The sequence below is a fragment of the Lissotriton vulgaris genome, chromosome 3_2 (genome assembly GCF_964263255.1).
Source record: "Lissotriton vulgaris chromosome 3_2, aLisVul1.2, whole genome shotgun sequence".
NCBI classification, from domain to species: domain Eukaryota; kingdom Metazoa; phylum Chordata; class Amphibia; order Caudata; family Salamandridae; genus Lissotriton; species Lissotriton vulgaris.
In genome coordinates, this window is record NC_141690.1 from 236,326,019 (window position 1) to 236,345,848 (window position 19,830).

The 19,830-nt window shown below is 41.4% G+C and overlaps 1 protein-coding gene across 3 annotated transcripts in view; it reads left to right on the forward strand.

Moving 5' to 3' along the window:
* The window catches only part of PTPRA (protein tyrosine phosphatase receptor type A), a 906,420-nt gene extending 896,001 nt beyond the window's left edge, over positions 1-10,419 (forward strand). For all 3 annotated transcript variants that reach the window (XM_086964286.1, XM_086964287.1, XM_086964288.1), the window contains one exon: positions 2,972-10,419. In XM_086964286.1, coding sequence (XP_086820412.1) covers positions 2,972-3,046 — 75 coding nt within the window. In that variant the 3' untranslated portion in view covers positions 3,047-10,419. The remainder of the gene's footprint in view (positions 1-2,971) is intronic.
* The last annotated feature ends 9,411 nt before the right edge of the window (positions 10,420-19,830 follow it).

The following is a 19,830-nucleotide window of genomic DNA, read 5'->3' on the forward strand; positions in this document are numbered from 1 at the left end:
CAGTGGGCACAGACAATTTCGAGGCAACCCTGTTCAAGGCAGCCCCTCTAGCATTTTTCTGGGCATTCAGGGTAAGCGTACTAGTGGCCCCTCAAAGCAAGGGGGAAAGCGAGTTGCGCTTACAGAAGCAAGACCTACAGCTAAGCATGAGGGAGATGCAAGTGCTACTAAGGAAGTCCAAAACAGACAGGCTGGCAAAAGGGGTTACGGTGCAAATGAAGTGCCTCTCCGACCGCACTTTATGCCCGGTAAGCAGTATCGGGCAATACTTGGCGCTAAGACCAGAAGGGTATGGGGTTCTGTTCAAACACAGCAACTTGGAATGCCTAAACGTTTTTTAGCTCAAGACTGTGCTAAGAATGGCACTGACCAACGCAGGGCTGCCAGCAGATAGTTTTGGCTCACACTCATTCCGATCAGGGGGTTGGCAACCTGTGCGACATGTTTCTTCGCCAGAAGGCATCAAGGAGGTGGGATGAGGACGCTCTAACGCATTTAGAAGCTATGTCCGGGGGCAGCATCCCCGTCAAAAGTAAAACAGGGCAGTGCTGCCCCCATCAAATCTGCAGTAAACCTGTCTTCCTCTGGGGTATATACGGGTTGGGGGCAAGGAGGAGATGTGGATCTGATTATTCTGCCCTAACACCACAACAGGTACAGAGTGCAAGACAGTATGGGTTGACAGTATGTGCAGAATCCAAGCCTAGTGGTAACAGAGAGGGCCAACGAGGAGTGATCGCCTGCAACAGCCCGCCATCAAGGGGTTCGGGCTGCCTTGAATGTGAGGGAAACAATTGGGGGCTACTCTTGAAGGGCTACATGCCAGCCGACAAAGGAAGCCAGACATCCTAAAAATTAAACACCAGGGAGACAACGACCTGGCCCAGTTGGACAGGAGGGAGCTCCTAGGTCGCATTCGGATAGATTTAGGAGACATCAAAGTTATTTGACAGCAATGCCCTGGTCTGGTCAGAGATCATTCCAAGGCAGAAAAGGAGGTGTGCTTGGTCAACAGAAGCCCTGAATAAATCACGAAAGACATTGAACGTGGCAGAGAAAAAATGTTGCTTCCGAAATCATGAGGGAGAATCCGGCGATGCCTCATCAATCTGCAGAGGCAGGATTGATTTTACAGTGACAGCATACACCTTTCCCCAGATAGAACACAGGCATTCGGGTCCAATCTATGGGCATCCATGAGGCTGGCTGGCTGCTACTGAAGGGACCAAATGCTTGGGGCGGAGCCACCATTGAGCGGTAACCCGCTGGCGGACAGGAACACAAGGATTATAGGAAGGCCACATCCAACACAGCGGGTGGCAGGACTACGTACCTTGTAATGCCTTATGGCAGGGTATGACAGCCAATAGAGGGGGTACACAAAACACGGCCTCGCAGCCTCGGTCTGCCGGAGGGCAGGACACAACAAACCATCAAAGGTAGTGAGTTAAGCCTACAAGGGTTAAAAGGAGAGCCCACTAGACAAAAAGAAGAAAAGCCAGCGCAATGACTCTAGTTCCTCACAAAACTTTGCATTTCATGTATGGAGAGTTGATTTATGATTGCCAGGTTGTGACAAGGCAATGAGGCAGAAGTGATTTATGGTCTTTTCGATTTGGTGCATCATTAAAATGTAATTGATTGATTTATAGAGATCTGTCACAAATGGCTTATGACGCCGGATGGGTCATAAAAATGTCACAATGATTTGATAGATCTGTCGCAAATGATGTATGGCCCCTAATAAAATACAGATACAGGGCAAGTGCTGTACATCATTGTTTAAATAAACTGCTGCCAATATGTCGGACTGACCCAAAAATCTGTTTCTTTTTTGGGTGGTAGACCATGCAGGGGTTTCCTGAAGCAGCGTATAAAACCGAAGCAATGATGTAGGCAATTTTCTTTGATGTTTTTATTTTTTGAGTGACATTATTAATTCATTCCTAAACTACAATTAGAGATAACATTTTGGTACATGTATAATAATTATGTGCATGCTTAGGGAAGAATGGTGTATCACACCTCTTGGTCGTACACAGCGTACGCATTTGAAAATGTATTCAATTTACAAGGTAGATACCCTACTTTTTGTCCTTGAGAAGAAAGCACTCTGAAAAATACAGTGCCTCAAGTGGAATCATGAACAAATGGAGAATATCACTGCGTCGAAGTTCATGGTGACACCTGCCTTCTGAAGGAAGATTATTACGCATTTTAAAATACATATACAAAAGTCTTATGTCAAGTAGGATTTGGTAATAGGTTAAAGATCTGCCGTTGTCCCAAACACATTTTCTTGCCAAGTGCTTTCGATAAGGTGTCACTGAGTGGCACACATGATATAAGTAAATGTCACTCATAGGCACAGTGAAAAAATAGAAATGACATCATATGCATGCTTCAAACTTGACAGCTATGAAAGATGTGGAATAAAATGTCTTGTTAAGTATCAGATATTTTCTTATGGTGACAGCAAAGATGAGCCTGTTGAGTTAAATTTGTTAATTATCGTGACTTATCGCATTTGAATTTTAGCTTTTGTCTTCTGAATGATAGCATATTTGAAAATTCATTAAAAAAAAAAATATAAGTAAATAGTTCAGGCCAATAGTTTTACAACTATATTATTTTGTGGAAATGTAAAGCAGGGAAAAGCGTTTGATAGTGACCAACATAATGTATACATATTATTAAAGTGTGGAGAAAATAAATAAAATTGAGGTTGTAATAATGTTTCTGTTGCAATATTTTCTTTGTGCGTAGAGTATTAAACCGAAGCAGCACGTGTGTTCTTTGTGCGTAGAGTAGTACATCGAAGCATCATGCGTCTTCCTATTCAATGTGAATGCCATTTAAGATGCACGTGCTCTTTCATGTTTAACCCTTCAGTGGTTTATTAGTATGATTATTTGGCACAGTTTCTCTATGCTCCTAACTAGTCCACCTTGTTTGTCTTCCAATTAATCAGGAACAGTACGAATTCTGCTACAAGGTGGTGCAAGAGTACATCGACGCATTCTCTGACTATGCCAATTTCAAATGAGCAAAGAAGAGACAGAAGAGTTGCCTTCTTTAATATTTTGTAATATTCTGTTTAATATACCCAGATTTCTGTATATATCTTAACTGTTTTAGAGGTTGGTACCACAGGCTCCTTACTAGCTTGAATTTTTATATGTAGCAAAGTGTAAGCTGAGCTAGATATTTTAGTTTTTCCACTGAAATAGCTTGATGTTTGGATTAATAATAATGACAACATCTCTATCTCCTCTGCTAGAAAATTCATGCAGGCCATGATTTTGTCTGAAAACTGTTTCTTCATAGGAGAAAGTCCTTTCAAGAAATGGAACACAAATCATAAAATTCAAGTTGACCAAACAAGGACAGTGCTCTTAAAACGCTTGCTTTTCCTGCTGTTACCAGTACTTTTGTTCTGTATGTATATAAATAACTTGATTTGGACAAGAAGAGACCAAAACCTTTGTGCCAAGAATTATAAAGGAAATCCCTCCCTACATAATTATAAGCCGTGAGGACATCCTGCAATAATGGTCAATCCGGATAAAGAAAACAAGGCGTTTGTGCCTCTCAACAGACGTGATCTAGCTGTGGTTCTGTGTTCAGCGATGGGATAGAGATGCAGAAACACTGCTTTGGATTTCATCATGTTGAAGTCGCCTTGGCAGAACTGAACTTTCACTTGGTGTAAATTTGTTTCACCGCAGTTGTTTCTGGTGTTCCCTGTTGTGCTATAGGGAAGACTGTCAATCCATTTCACTGCCCATGGTGGTCGATAAGGGCTCAGCTTAAGAAGCAATGTTGATTAGGTTGTGAAGTAGTAGCCGCCTGTTTGTCAAGTTCTTTAAGGGAGAGCTCGACAGACCGTGGTCTCTTTCTAGAATTCTCCACTCTTCTTTTCTGTCCTCCACCCTTTAGTCCTCCCTTTCACAAATGTGATACAGGTTTCTGGTGCCTCAGTTGCAGTATTTCAAGCATGTGGCCATTTCCTTCATCCTATAACTTTCTAAGAGCTATTTATTGAGTCGAAAATCTATCTGTCCAAAAATGTTTCATCAATTTGTGGTGATACCGTTCTGGGATAAATAGATAATCTTTGGGTTGTTAAGTGATGTGTAATACTCCAGTACTTATGGTTTGTTGTCCAGAATGGGATATATTTGATCCTAACCAGGGTCAATGCATAATGTGGTCATGCAGAACTTTCTAATTTCTTAGCAAAGTGCTTTTTGTTCTTCATCTCTTTTCAAGGTTAAATTGTCGAAGGTATGGGGCAACACAGTATCTGAATGTATGTCTGGTAATTGTGTACACTGCTGTGGGCATGGTCACATTTGGCAAACGAGTACAAAGTTTGTCTGCTCTTCACAATGCTGCTATAAGCTGGCATATCATGAAAAATTATGATAAGGGACATTTATTGCACACACATTAAATAAAGGCTTCTTTGCACATGTCATCAAAGGACCCCAAATAGTAGGTTTTGAGGGCTCTTTTGCAGGTGGTTAAATCTATCATATGTTTGTCCTTTTGCTGGAAACGAATTTACAAAAACTAAGGCCCTGACCGGGAAGCCTGTTCCTTGTCTACTGTGGAAAAACAGCCCTGTTCATTCCTCAAGAAACTCCTCAGCGCAGGCAGATATTCAGGCTACTACCACAGCACAAGAGTGTTCTTAATCATGTAGCGTTTAGTTTTCAGTAATAATGTTAAAACTGAATAGTTAAAATGAGAAGACATGCCATTAGATTGTAAAAGTACAGAAGCTGTGAGCTCAACCTCAGAGCATAAACTCGACTGAAGGGAAAAGTTGCTAGTGGTAGTGTGTGGTGGTGGAGGTGTTTAAGGACATAGAAACATGTATGTTTCTTACATATTACATGCTTAATAAACCATACTCTGTGAAAGCGCAGAAAAACTTCGGTTATGTTCTGCACCCTAAAAACATTTTCTGAAAGAAGGTATTTAATTGGTCTTATGTTGTGATTATACCTTGCAGCTCTTTCTTTCAATTCTGATGGCATTTGTATCCTTCTCCATAAAAAATCTTGATTCCTTTTGTGAGGCAAATCTGTGACTTTTTAAACCACCTCTTAGGGTTGTGAAATTTTCATCCATGTTCAGATATTTTAAAAGTAATATGGCTTTGTTCAAAAAGCTTGGTCTAAAGCCTGAATAGCACATTTTGTCTTTAAGAGCCGTTTTGTTGTAGAATAACCTATTCACTCACTGTTACATGTCCATAGGATAATTTCAGAAAGACTTGCACTTAAGCCCGCTTCCAAAATGCTCTCTAGGGCATCTGGAAATATTGTTGATATAAGAACTACCTCTCTGAGTACTCATTATGTATTTTTATTTTGCTTTGCTGATTAATCGAAGGCATACTAATAAACCAGGTATTTCAACTTAGAGTACACTTTAAATAACCTTGTTCTCTCCCCTACGCCCTTTTCTCGATCTCCCTGAAAAAAATCTAATATTGTAGGATGACAAATAGAAATATTCTGGTGAAAATAATGAATCCACTTTCCTTTTCTCTGTGTTCAAAAGGATGTAGTCCCTTTAGGGAGCGAAACGTCGTACACGTGTGCTGTGTCTGATGCCCACTCTTCCAGTATTTGACAATATTTGCATATACTGCTCTGCCATGACTCCTCTCTTTAGTTGTAAGCTGTATATTTGTAGCAAACGATCTATTCTAGGAAAGCAGTAGGAAAGATTTTGGTTCATTCAGTCTTAAGATCCATTTGGCTTCTTCCAACGACAAAACTTTGGACAGCTCATCATTTTTGTCGTTCATTACCATCTGTATGTTTTTCCACCAAACCTATTCACTAAGATGAAATAGAAATTTCATCACCTGTCCCTAAACAATGGAACAGTAGCAGTCCAGCTAAGAGGGCAGAGTGCTAGAAATTGTTATCAAATAGTTTTTGAGGACCACAGTAGTTGTAGTTAATCCAGACCATACTTCTCCAACAAGTAGCTCGTGAGCTACTGATAGTTTTTGTTTGGTTGAATTAATATTTGTTGACAAAAATTCAATAGTGTGAAGCTGAGATAAGGCTGTGTATTTTCAGCCTTCAAAATTTCCAAAATATATTTAAAGCTTATGTTTAAGTGATAAATCATGTGACACTGGGAGACTTATTACTAATATTATGGCTTAAGTACCAGAGGCATTGCCGCTCAGGCTGTTCTGTATTCGCCATGTAGAGGCATTCCAAAGTGATAAAGCCATTTTTTGCACTATAGCTGGCAACCTGGCCTGATGCACTGTGGAGATCACCGCTAGTGATCTTGCCTGTGGTGACCAGTAATGTAATCTTGTCTGATATGGTCACTTTTACAACACTAATCATATTCATAGCTTGGGATGGTTTTCATTGAACATAAATAGCTCTTTTTACTAAAATACTGGAGACCACTGACCTGGCAGCAATAGGGAATTGTTGTGCGCTTATGTTTCAGCATATTGCCTATGAAATATTCAGTGATTTACATATTGATCACTGACTTGTGCACAAGCATTGAAGTAGCATCTCCCTCGATGTAAACAGAATGAACAGTGCTGTTTTCCCCTGGCTAGCCCATTCCATACCTAAAGTGGTTGGGTCCCTGTTGAAGGCTTGATACCTCAAAGTCTTCCAGAGGTTTTCTGTCCTGGATTGTTAAGCAGAATATTTAAAATGTTCTACATGGCTGGCAAAAGCTTCTTTGGAATCTTAAAAGGCAGATGTGTGAATTAAATTCATGCTGTTGAACCCACAAGGAAGAAAGACTGCTATGGCAGACAAGTGTACATTAGATATGACCTACCTGAATCTTTTGACTGTTTCTGAGAATGGAATGTTGCTGTTAGTGTTTACTTTTTGGTTTGATAGTTTTAGAGGCTGGCACATCCAGCTGTTATTGTGTGGTTAGATGTATTACATTCCTGTAATTGCAAGCAAGTGAGTGCATTGGAGTCTTCATTTCACTGGTTCAGGCTAAGTTGACACTGCTCCTAAAAATAAGCCAAGTGCTGTTAGCAGCCGCAAACCTCTTCCCAGCAATCAGAACCCAGTGTTTTTAACTTTAGCAGTAATTATTGACAGTTTCAACTAGGAGGTCAGGTAATATGTATATCATCCCCTTCAGAACATTTTATGTAATAGGATGCTTTGTGGACGTTAAGCTACATTCCTTCCTCTGGCTGCTTCCGACTATGCTTTGTCAAACATGACCTTCTTAACTCTCCTCTCTGTAAAGCAGACATCGTTTTTCCTTGCTGTAAAGAAAGACATAAAGCCACATGATATATGTTGCTCTTGGATTTAGAGAGATGGCTCAGTAGACTCCCCGAGTTTGGAATTCAAGTAGAGCCAGTTCCCTGGACCATTGATTGCAAGGTGTAGACAGTTGGCTTGCATCTCGGAGTGAAGCCCTTGCATTCAAGTATTAACTCAAGCTACATAATATAAGCTGTGCTTGGATTTAGAGTGCCTCAGTAGACTCCCTGTGTTTGGAATTCAAGTAGAGCCTTGTCTCTGGACTATTGATTGCAAGGTGTACACAGTTGGCTGGCTTCTCGGAGTGAAGCCCTTGCATTAAGAATTAATTCAAGCTACATAATATAAGCTATGCTTGGATTTAGAGAGTGCCTCAGTAGACTTCCTGTGTTTGGAATTCAAGTAGAACCCATTCTTTGTATTGCAGATTGAAAGCTGCAGATAGTTGGCTGGCTTCTGGGAGTGAAGCGCTGTAATGTCTGTCTTTCAAACCCAATTTTACTAAAGAGGACACATGTTTTAGATGGGGAATTCATTAGGGTCATAGTCCTTCCTCTTTAGGTAAATTGAGCAGTAACAGCACAAACCACAGGGTTGCTTTCACATACAGAAACGCTGTACTACGAAAAGTGAACATAAAATCCCAACACATACATTTCATTATGAGATTGGTATGAGGTTGGAACCACTGTCCAGCACAGCTTGGCAAGCGTTACTGATGTATAAAATTACTACCAGGCACATAACCCATTACTATGATTTACACAGCACATCTGCTGATGACCTTGTAAAAGTTCTGTAGATCAAAGAATGTTAAAACAAGTTATCCAGTGTATCAAACCTGTAATTGCTAACTTGCAATACAGTTTTGTAGTTTTCAGTTTACTTCTTACAGTTTAAGGGCATATAATGTTGATGTTCGGAAACTGTTCAGAACAAATCGGTCTCTGAATAATTTCTGAACTAATCGGGTTCTGCCAGTCCGAACGACCAATTACGATGCTTTCCAACATCATTTGGTCAGACTCTCATTAACTTCAATGGGAGCCTGTGTTGCACCCCATGGTGCCTGCCACATTGTGTATGGTTGAAAAGAGGGGTCCCTTGGATACCCCCATGGTCGACAACTGAACGCCTCTGGGTGAAGGGAGGCCCGCAACGGCCCTCAGAGACGGATTCCAACAGCAGTTTCATGTCGGGCAGACTGCATTGGAACGACTGTCTAAATCGGTCTTCGTAATCGCTCGCTCGGAAACCTTGTCCATAGAGCTGTAGATTTGGCTACCAATTTGGACAGCCCGAATGGTTTCCGGGCATCGTCATCGGTCATTGAGGAATGTCTAAAATTCTTTCGGAAACGAGGCTTCCAAATCGAATTCTGAGATATTGAATCCCTTTCAGAGCCTTTCCGAACGACATCGTAATCAGCCCCTTAGACACAGACAGAAGCATTTCTGCATATCATTCAAATTGAGATCATTGGATTGGCTACTTCCATGTACGTTTTTTGGGGGTCTGTCCCAGTAGGTTTAATGGAATGGGAACTTGTTGACTCAGGCGCTCACATTACCATTGGAGATTTCAATTCTAGTCCCTGCTTTCTCTTTCTCTAAAGGTTGTATGATTCTTAAGATCTCCAGTTCCCTCTATTCTGCTGGTTGCACAACTTCAAAGTGTCTAGGGTGGGAGTGGATCTTTTGTGACTGCTGGCATGAGAGAATAAAAGTAAAATCATAAACTTGGGGCAAATTACTCTGATTAGGCTATTAGGGAACATGCCACTTATGATTTGGATAAGACACCTATTGGACACAAAACTATAGCTTAAGGCATACATTACTAATTTAACACCCATCCCGTTTTAACTCCTCTTGCCTGCTTCCTAGAAACCCCTTATTTTGCAAACTGTGTGGTAATCAGTGAGGATATTAGTTTGTAGGAACGTTTTTTGTGGCTTGCCTTAGGATCTTAGAAAGTTTTGTTTCCATTTGGAGAGCTAACTGGAAAGGCAGTCACCACAGGTAGAGTTTGGTAAACGTTAAACTCGCCAAACATTTTTTTTTATTCATTGTCTTTATTTTTAATGTAACGTTACAGTAGTGCAGTATTTTGTTGTATTTTTTAATTCTTTGTATTTTTTTTATGGAATCTTGCATTTTTTGTATCTCTATTTATTGAGCATTGAATGCTTTTTATACACAAAATCTTATTGTGTAGAATGTGCTATAGCTAGCGTAGTTATTTGTGTTAATATAATGTATGCACAGCCAGAGTGATGAATGAGCTGTATTTTGTTTAATGTATACCACATGACTTATTTATGAGTGATAGATAACTTGAACAGTTCCATGTAAAATTGCAGCTCCACAATCTGGCTAAAAATATTCCTTCTAAAATGCAAGTGGCTGAGATGATAAAAGATAGTGCTTAATGCACCTATGCAAGTCCTGCTCAGTTGAGTAAACTGAAACAGGCTACGAATACTTCAAGCACAGCGTGCACTTAAGTGGATTCAGACCATCACAAGCCTAGACTAATTTTGAATATCAGGATAACTTTTGCCCTAGGGCATGTTATGTAAATACGTTAAATTGAGGTTCTAAAGAAAAGAAAAGACAGCCAGCAGTTTAATACATTTTTGCAGATCATATAGTCCATCTCTTCTTAACAAAGCATGAGAGTTACATATCATTTTAATATTATAAATTATAATGCATTTGTGTTATTCGCAAATATACGTATTTCATGGTCTCCGTACTATCTTTTCCTATTGGGGTTGCTCTACCATTTCATGTCATTGGCCACTCTTAGGTCGAATTCTTTTCCTTTATACTAGTTGACCCCATCATTACTTTCTCCTTGGCAGAAACCACGAGAGTCAGCTAATGCCACATTTTCAGTATAATCAACACTTATGTAAAGATAAGTCCAGACTGAGATTGTTCAACACCTTTAATGCTTGTATCTTCGCTTACAAATCTAATTGTATATCATCGTGACAAAAACGTACTTAAGAAAACCAGTTCTAAAGACCATTTTGATACAAACCTGTTAACTCCCAAAAAATGAATAACATTCCTTGAATGTCAAATCCATCCTTGTGAATGGCCTTCGTGAAGAAAAATATTTTTGGACTTTTTTTGGGCTATATCAGACCGATCCTGTTTTCCCTGTACTAGCTCCTACCTACTTGCTTTTGAAATCAGTGTCTTGTTAGTGGTCTGACCCCCACACACTTAGCTTCTTTTCTGCCTGATCTTTTTATAATCTCTTCCTATTCCTAAGTCGATTCCCTTTCACTTCACCCTTATATATGCCGTTTTATTTGTCTCTACCCCTGCCTAGATCTTCCACCACTATTCTGGTATCACATCTGCTTACATACATCACTCTGGGTACAAATTGTTGTTTCTGATGCATATTTCTAGTGCAGATCCCCACCTTAGCATGCTCCCCTGGTGCCAGACTGGATCAGGAACGCTTTTGCCAACAATGCTCCTATGCACTGCAGAGTGGCGTTGTTCTGCTCCATGTTGATTCCTCACGCTTCACAATTGTGCAACAAATGTGCTCTCTTGCATCCAAAATTGATACATTGAACACAAGTAGTAGTCACAGGCCTCGCTTAAGTTCCACTTCTACTCCTAGTCAAGGGTGCAGACTCGCTCCCAAGGTTGCTCCTGTGTGAGATCAACTTAGCAGTTTAATTCCTCCGCTAAGTCAATAGCAAAGTCCAAACGCATGCACAAGAAGGTAATGCAGGACACATCCCCAATATGCCACTTTCTATCCAAAGAGAACATGCATGGTGTCTTGATATAAGTTGGTTTCCTTCCAGATCTGTTTGCAGAGCGGATTCAACAGTTGGTTCTAGTGCGCCCTAAAGTTCCTCTGCCATCAATGACTTCAGCAAATTGACATATTTAAGGAGGCCATGCTGCAGATTTTGGAATTTTTCTGGAACCCGCTGGCATGCTTTCAGGCCCCAAAGATACAGAAGGGTCCTCAGTCAGGTTACTGCCATCAGATCCATCCTCCGTGTCACATGCCCCCCGCTTGACTTAATCACGTGCTTGGGTGCATGTACCACCCTGGCTGTACAACACACATCAGTCCTTCCCTCACTGGCGGTAGCGGAGTGTTCTATGCTGGTACCGCTGTCCGACCCCGTGCCAACTTCAACCCAATTCCGGCTGATGATGTGCTACGAAATTGCAAAAGCGCAATATTGAGATTTACTTAATCCTTATCCTTTGCTTCTACTTAGAGAGATAATTGAAGCTCAATGACTGTTTTAGCTCAAATTCTGGCTAAAGATTGCAACCACCCAAGAGATAATGATGGTGGGTATGTAGATGATTTACTACATCATCATGATAATTTTTACGTGGACTTGCAAAAGCCAAGGTGGCTTGAGTCTTTCCCGGATAAAGGGTTGAACTCAACATCTGGATTCCAGTGGAAGTGCACCATTTGAAGTGGTATTCAGACGGGCAGGTGAAGTCTTTGGGCCTACAACTGTACTCTTTTAAGGTTAAAACTAGTGTCCTTACAGAAATCTTGCAACCTGGGCAAGCCACATCTGAACCCTTGCTCCCTTTCAATGAGACCTTCACTAACACCTTAATGGGCACCTGGTCAAAGCCCTGTTCTTGCCTACCTGTGAAAAGGCAGTTAGCCAGACATCATAGATCGGTGTCTGGCAAGCCTTTTTTTCTCACTGACAGACTGTTTGTTCAGGCTTTAACCAGGAAGGCCATCCACAAGTTATTCCCCAAGACTCCTCTGGATAGGGAATCTTAGAGGACAGAGGGATTTGGATAGCGAATGTTCCTCTTCAGCATGCTTAGCATTGAGGTACGTCAGTACAGACTATTTATTGGGCTAATATACACATTACCATTGAGACACGGCCAGTGAGATCTTGCAGGCTGTCCCAGAAGACTATAGGGCCTCACTGGCTCAAGCAATTCAAGATGGTCAAGATGCAGCCACATATGTGATTCATGCTGGCCTTTTTACTAGTGATTATCTGCGGAGGGCAGTAGGCACCTCGGTGGTGCTCTGCCATCATGCATGGATGCGCTCCGGAGAATTATCTGGAGACATTCAGCCCTCTCGTGGATATGCCGTTCAATGGCCCATCCTTGGAGTGTATCAAAGAAAGTAGAGCCACAACATGCTCCTTGGGTGTTTTGGCCCACAGAAAAGTTTCCTCCAGTTTATGAAATTCCAAGGCTACTCTACAGGGCTGACATACAAGCATTGTCAGCCACCCAAACCACTGCTACAATCATCCCAGTTCTAAGGAGGCCCATGGGCATGGATCTAGCAAGCAATGTTAAAGCCTACAAGAGTATCTGTCCTCCAAGTCCTCTTACCCTGCTGCAACAGCCACCAAGACACATTAACTTGCCATTAGTAGCGCACAACCACCCGGTTAGAGGCAAGATCCAGCTGATTCTCTCAAGGTAATGATCCATCACATCGGACAGATGGGACCATCAACTTGTTCAACATGGCTATGCCCCACTCTTTTTTTCTGCTCAGTCAGCCTTTCCACTCATATTAGAACATATCTCAGAGGAACAACTCTCCATTCTGTTGCAGGAGGTGCTAGTTTTACCTACCTAAGGAGCTATTGAGAAGGTTCTGGACTCTGGGATAAGAGGGTGGTATTACTCTTTTGATTCTTTGTACCGAAGAAAAGTGGGGCCCTTTAGCCTTTTTTAGGCCTTTGACCTCTGAAAGCCTTTCTGCCAAAGGATGAATTTAAAATGATCACACTGGCTCATATGCTATCTTCTCTGGACTTAAGCAACTCGATTGTGTCCTTTGACCTGCATTCCTCATATTTTCAAATCTCTTACTGTCTCACATATTTCACCTGTAGTTCAAGGGAGGCAAGGAGCACTTTCGGTTTTCTCTGCTCCACTTCGGCCTCACCAGTGCCCCTCGGGTATTCACAAAATTGATGGTGGAATTCGCCGCCCTTCCAAGAGGTCAGGGAAACCAGTTTTCTCCTACCTCTGACTGCCGTTGAAGGCATGCCAACCACGGGCACTAATACACCACTTCCAGACGATGGCGAGTGTTGTGACATCACTGGGGTTTATGAGCAATGCGCCAAAGTAATACCAGGTTCCTTCACAGAGGGTTCCATTCTTTGTAGCTGTCCGGAAAATTCTACTGTTAAAGACCTTCTCTCTATTGCAACAAATACAGGACACTCAGGCTATGACCCTGATATTTCAACCGCAGTCCTGGGCCTCAGTGAGAGTAGCTCTGAGGCTTTTTGGCCTTTTAGCCTTCTTCATCCTTCTTGTCATCTACGCCAGGTAGCATATGCAGGCTTTGCAATGAATTTTAAAGTTCCAGTGGGACCCGCACCAAAGAAATTGATAGAATACCATACATATTTCGGAGGAGACTGCACACAGTCCGTGGTGTCGGTACTGAGCCCCAATTAGACTGGCATCAGGTCCTTTCCCTGCCCTGAGCAGACAGTGGTGACTGATGCATCACTGCTAGGCACGAGAGGTCACTTGGGTGAGACGTGATCAGAGAACGCTGGTCTCCCTCGGAAGCCTGACTCCTCAGCTTATTGAAGGTAGGAGCCATTCGCTTGGACTTGAAGGCCTTCATACTGTCCATCAAAAGATGGCTGGTGCACGTCCTTATGGGCAATACCACCACGTTAAGTCGAGCAGGGTGGAGTGGGATCCTGTGCCCTGAGCCAGGAGGCTTTCCGCTCTGGAGTTGGTTGGTGCATAAGGGTATGTTCCTGATCTTGAACACCTGGCAAAGTCTTTGAATGGGAAAGCGGATGAGCTCAACACATGATATCTGGCAGACCACAAAAGGTGACTGCATCACAAGGTGTGCAGGGCGCCTTCCAGCAATGTTCGAGAAACCGGTCTAGATCTTTTCATGACGGCCAAAAGTGCAGTGCAAAAAGCTTTGCACGCTAAGTTGTTACAAGAACATTGTTGGAAAAATCTTTCTGGATCCAGTCTGGTACCTGGAAAGTAGCTAAGGTGAGGAATCTGAGGTTAGATAGACTATTAACCAGAAAGAGTGTTACTGAAGGAAAATAACTTCTCCCTTCATGCTAAATAACTTAGTGTTGTATTGAACAGTATGAAACCTTTCTTCTTTATGCTACTAAATGCCTCCTTCAAGTTTATATTAAAGAAAATTCTCCCAAATTGTAAACTAGATGTATGTATGCATATATTTTGATACTGTGTTTACAATCTAAAGCCAAGAAGGACTTTAGCTGCTGCACTGTTCATTGAAATGTAGTTTTGAAACCCACAGATTGCCCTTCCTCCAGGTGTTCAACCATCTAAGTCCTGATTTATCTTGTTTGCATTATAAGGCATATTATTTGTGCTCATCCAGTGTGATGTAAATACAGGCTCTGAGGTATGAAGTGCGAGCTTTGGAAATGCCTAAACATTGTCTAATTAATGCCTGAGCAGCATTTCAGAACCCTATGGTGCTTGACCCCACGGGGATCACAAGAGGTCAGTAATAATCTTACCTGGTAGAAGCGGTCCAAGCCAACAAGATCAATAACCTAATTGGGGGTTACTAAACAAAAATGTGGTAATGTTTGTGAATTTCAAGAGACTTTATCCTGTTAAGCCGTTAAAACCCGGGATGGGTAGATTTCCTGTAGAAATTATTCTACTTGAAATCTCCTTGTCTACTTTTTCTAGCTTTTTTCCAAACTGAGAGCACAGTTGCATTGTAAATTGTATATGTAACTGAATGTGTATTTTCTTTAAGAAAAAAAGCCCCATACCTTCTGAAATAGGGATCCTATTTATTCCAGCTGTGAAACTTCAAAGATATCCCTGAGCTGGTCGATAATTTTTCCCAAGTACCTCCCTCATTCCTCTGTGCGCAAAAGTGTACTCTTTAAAATTGTACCCGCTGCCCTCCAGTTATGGTTTCTACTCAAGAGGATTAAACCTGGCACCTTAACCCCACCTCTTGACTCAGTTTGATTCTGGTTAGAAAATGTTTTATTCTTAAAACTTCAGGTATGAAGAATGCTGATTGCCTTTGTAAGTTTTGTTTAAAAAATGTTGGCTTCCTCCTCAATTGAATTGACGTTGAGGTTACAGAACAGTTGGGTACCCTTCTAAATTCAGGTGTGGAAAGAGTGGTCAGAGCAGGCATGAAGCAGTTCAAATATTCTTGATCTGTGGATGAGACTATCAAATCGAGATGGCAACTAAGCTAGTTTAGACATTGTACCTCTGGCTCAATCTAATACACTGCTTAAGTTTGGGATACTTCATGTACAGGCAAGCTCTTCTCAATGTCTGTTTTTACAGTAGCGTGGTTGGTGTAATATTTGATATTGTTTTGTATGTTAGGTCTATTTGTAAAGCATCACATTGTTTGTTGTTGCATGTGGCCATAATTTGTGAGTTGAAAGTTTATAGATGCAATGTTATTGGATTGCGAACTATCCTTTAAATTAATGCTCACATAGGTACATTTTGACAGTATGTCTGATCTGGTCTTATTTTTCATAATGTTCACATGCTGTGTTGGTTTATTCATACATAGGCACGTTGCCACTTATCACATTGTTTCTTATCCCTGTTTGCTGTACATCTACTCTTAATATTTCCTGCCTATACCACATCTTGTGTACACATGATATTCTCTGTTTTGCCAATTTTCCTTCCAAAACCGAAAAACCCTTATACTATGTAAGCACTTATTTGTCCTCTAAACACAGTGCAGCCCCAGTATGCAAATCGCCCTCTATAATTCTCTTAGCCAGTTGTAGTGTGCCCCTCTTCCCCACTGACTCAGTGTCTTAAAATTGCAGATGATCTGGGAACCCAATAATTGCAAGACCACGAAAGGTTATGACAAAGAACCCCACTTGGCCTTAAAATGGCTTAGGATTACAGCTATCCTATTCTTGTCTCGTAATTGCTTTTCCTAGTCTACCACTCGAGGGCATTTCATTACTGGCCACAAAAGCCCCAAAAGGCAGACAGTGTGCTTCGTTGGACAACACGAAGCACAATCTACATGTAACTTGCATGGTGGTCATAACTCCCAAGGAGTTGTGTTCTTATATTTTGAACTATAAATACCTTTTTGGAGAGAGCCACGAGTGTTTCATTTAGTGATTGGTTGGTGAAAGGTCCCTGTATATAAAATTAGGAGGAAATAGATTTTTTTTCTTTTACACACCTGAAGATTGCTAGATTCACATAGACCTCAATACATTGTAAGGATGTACATAGCTACTCCCCTACTATAGACAATATTGGGTGTATACACACACTATATACATCTTTTCTGTACTATACAACCAAACACTGTATATACTGTGAAAATGTGCAGAACTTTTTGTAATGGAAATAAGTAAAATATAAATATATATATCTCGTATAGCTATTTTGTTATTATTTTAACATTTGTCTCTGTTGATCTGCATTCATGACTATTTCAATTCTACGTCCGTGCCTATTCCTGCCTAGTCAACGGCGTCAGTTGATCCTCATATCGACTTAATTGTGCTAAAACTTTGAATTGTAAGATCAAGCAAGATGCAGTCCTTTACAGATAGCACAAACGGACATTGTGGCGTAATTTACAGTGGCGAGAAGAGTCTAGCCTTCTTTTCATTAATCCTTACATCAATAATTGCTATTAACTTTGTAAATACATTTTGATGAAATTATGAATTTGATGACCGTGGCCAAGATGTAAGTAACTCATAAATAAATGTGTAAAAAGAAACCTGAGCTTTTGATTGTTCATCTCTTTTTATGTCAATCTCCATTCATGGGTACAGGTTTGGATTTTGCTGACATAGCATGTGCGCCTTGCTTCATGTCATAGTCGAGAGTGTCTTGTACTTCCTCATGCACAAGGGAATTCGGTTGGTGCTCCTACCCCACCAAATGTCTCCTTTCGTCCAGCCACATGGGGCAGTATTTCACCTGTAGTATTTTAACTGCATATGTCCGGTTAGGTTCCTTTGAGCAAGTGATTATACAGGCCACCAGGAACTCTAGATGAGAGAAGAATACTGCCCATAGCCATCTGCCTCAAAGTGCACAGTCTGTAGGAGGAGGTGGAGAGTTACTTGCGTCACTGATTGACTGAATAATGTGGGCGGAGGAAAACCAAAGGGGATGATGGGCGAGCAGTGCTCACAAGGACTTTGTGTGGAGCTTGTTTAGGTACAGTGCAACCAGTGGCAGCTGGGGACATTTGAAAGTGGTGGCTCGTAAACGTTTGGTGGAATTTTATGGAGTGAGTAACGCAAACAAGTTTATTGTTCAAATGTGGGGTCCTGGCGGGCTCCTCCAAAGGAGAAATTTCAAAAAAGATTGTCAAATGGTGCATTTTAAAGCAAATTAATTTAGTGATAAGGCAAGGCTTTTAAACAGTGGGAATGTATATTCTTGAAATATTAAACACATAAAAAATTGCCCTATATTACTGCATTAATATGTTAATCGGTTACTGTAATGTGCAAATTGTACAGCACAACAACTTCAACCTTTTAAAGTGTGTGCTTGCCCAGTGTCTTGCACTGCATTCAGCATCAATTTTGGAAGAAAATGCTCTAACCAGGTTTAAGGAAGGACCCACAGCTGCTGACTGCAATTTGTCATATAGAAATATGTGAAGACGGGTCTTTCAGTAGGAAGAACAATGTGGGCTCTAGAGGCGAACATGAAAAATACATTTCTGTGAATGCCATAGTGTGCTCCCCAACGGGTATTTTGGTTTCTTAAATGTAACTGCATCCAGATATATAACTCAAACCTGTCAGTACGATTGGCGTTGTCAAGGGTTGTTAGCTGTTTAAGATAAATGAGTAACAACAAGGATTTGTTGTAAATAAACTTGAAAACGTTTCAATTCTGAGAAGGTATTTTGGCCTTCCTGTATGTGCGCTTTGTTAGACATGTATGCCCTTTTCTCTGCACAAAGTGTCCATCTGCTCATCTTCAACCACCTCTCTCCTTTTCAGCACCCTCGTTTCACTCTTCTCCACAGGCTCTTCCTCGCATCTCCCTCTCTTCACCACTTCCAAACATACACAGCACTCACTCCCATTAAACAACTTATTTCCTTTTGCCCTGTTAATATTTTGCCATCTGTGCACCCCCTTCACACATATTCCCACATAATTGCCATTGGAATACATGTCTATTGTTATGTGTGCTCTGCAGAGCGGCCAACCCGCTGACGGGCCCATTGCTTTGATTTCAGTGTTGAAGCTCTAAATCAAAGCGCCTCAAACACCTGGCACAGGGAAAAAGATGTACAGAAAGAAAAAAACGAAACACAACATGATTAAATAGCTAACTCTTGAGGAAGGCAAAATTAAGTAAAACGTGAAATAAAAGAGAAACTAAATCGGCTGACATGCATTGCCTTAATGTTTTTAACACTTATTGTTCATAACAATCAATGTTTTTGGCATTAATGTTGTTAAGGGTATGAAGATGGGGCCAGTTTTAATGTCTTACAGCAGATAACCACTGTAAGGGAATAATCTCTCGCTTTGCACATGACTTGGATATTTGGGTCAACTTCCCAAGGAACATTGAACCCTGAACTGCTGGTTTTTTGGATCAATTCCTCGGGGGAACAAATACAGCAGCTCCACTACTAACAGAGACAGCGACGTGCAGCCAGGGTGTTGGGTGTCACAGTGGGGGAGGTTAGCATGGCGAGGGGTCTCAGCACAATTTACATAACAGAATATTAGCATTCTAACAATTGCTATTCCAGAGAACAAGGCACCAAAATGCACTTGCTTGCATCAATGCCTACGTGTGCCGTACGGGAAAGGATGGGATCTATGCCTGTGAATGATGAACAGCTGCTCTCGTGAAGGGACGACGACTCAAACGCCCGAAACCATGATGCTGAAAGTGTCACTGAACTATAGTGGATACTGCCATAGACTACAATGACAATGAAGGGCTTTAGACCTGTAAGCCCTGCATCATGCGTCACAGTGCAGAAAGTTGATGTGTACTGCCTGGCTTCCATCTCCTGCTTCAGAACGAGGTGTGGCAGGCAGCCTGGGACTGACAGCCTAGACTTAAATACATTGAGATGTTTTGATCACAATAGGCCTTTAACATACATGCTTTACAACAAAATACATTTTAAAAGCATGTGTGTTAAAGGTTATAAGTGGTAAAGGCATTAGCATTGTAACGCATTTGTAGTAAAGGCATGAGTTGTAATGGAATGCGCGGTGTCATCATACAGCCTCCACAAAGAGCAGCTGCAGCAGGGCAAGCAAGCAGCTCTTGAGTAAGGCCACAGGTTTTGCTCTAGGAAGTGGGAAGCATGCCTGGTTTTTCCTTGCTGCACGTAAGACACTATTTGTCTTGCAGATAAAAGCAAAAAACTACTACACTCAAAACACAAACTGCACAGAAGACCACTAATCAAGAAATCAATCAGTACTTGCTCCATGCTCGAGGGAAGAAAACAAATAAAAACAGACAGTGAAGCGGAC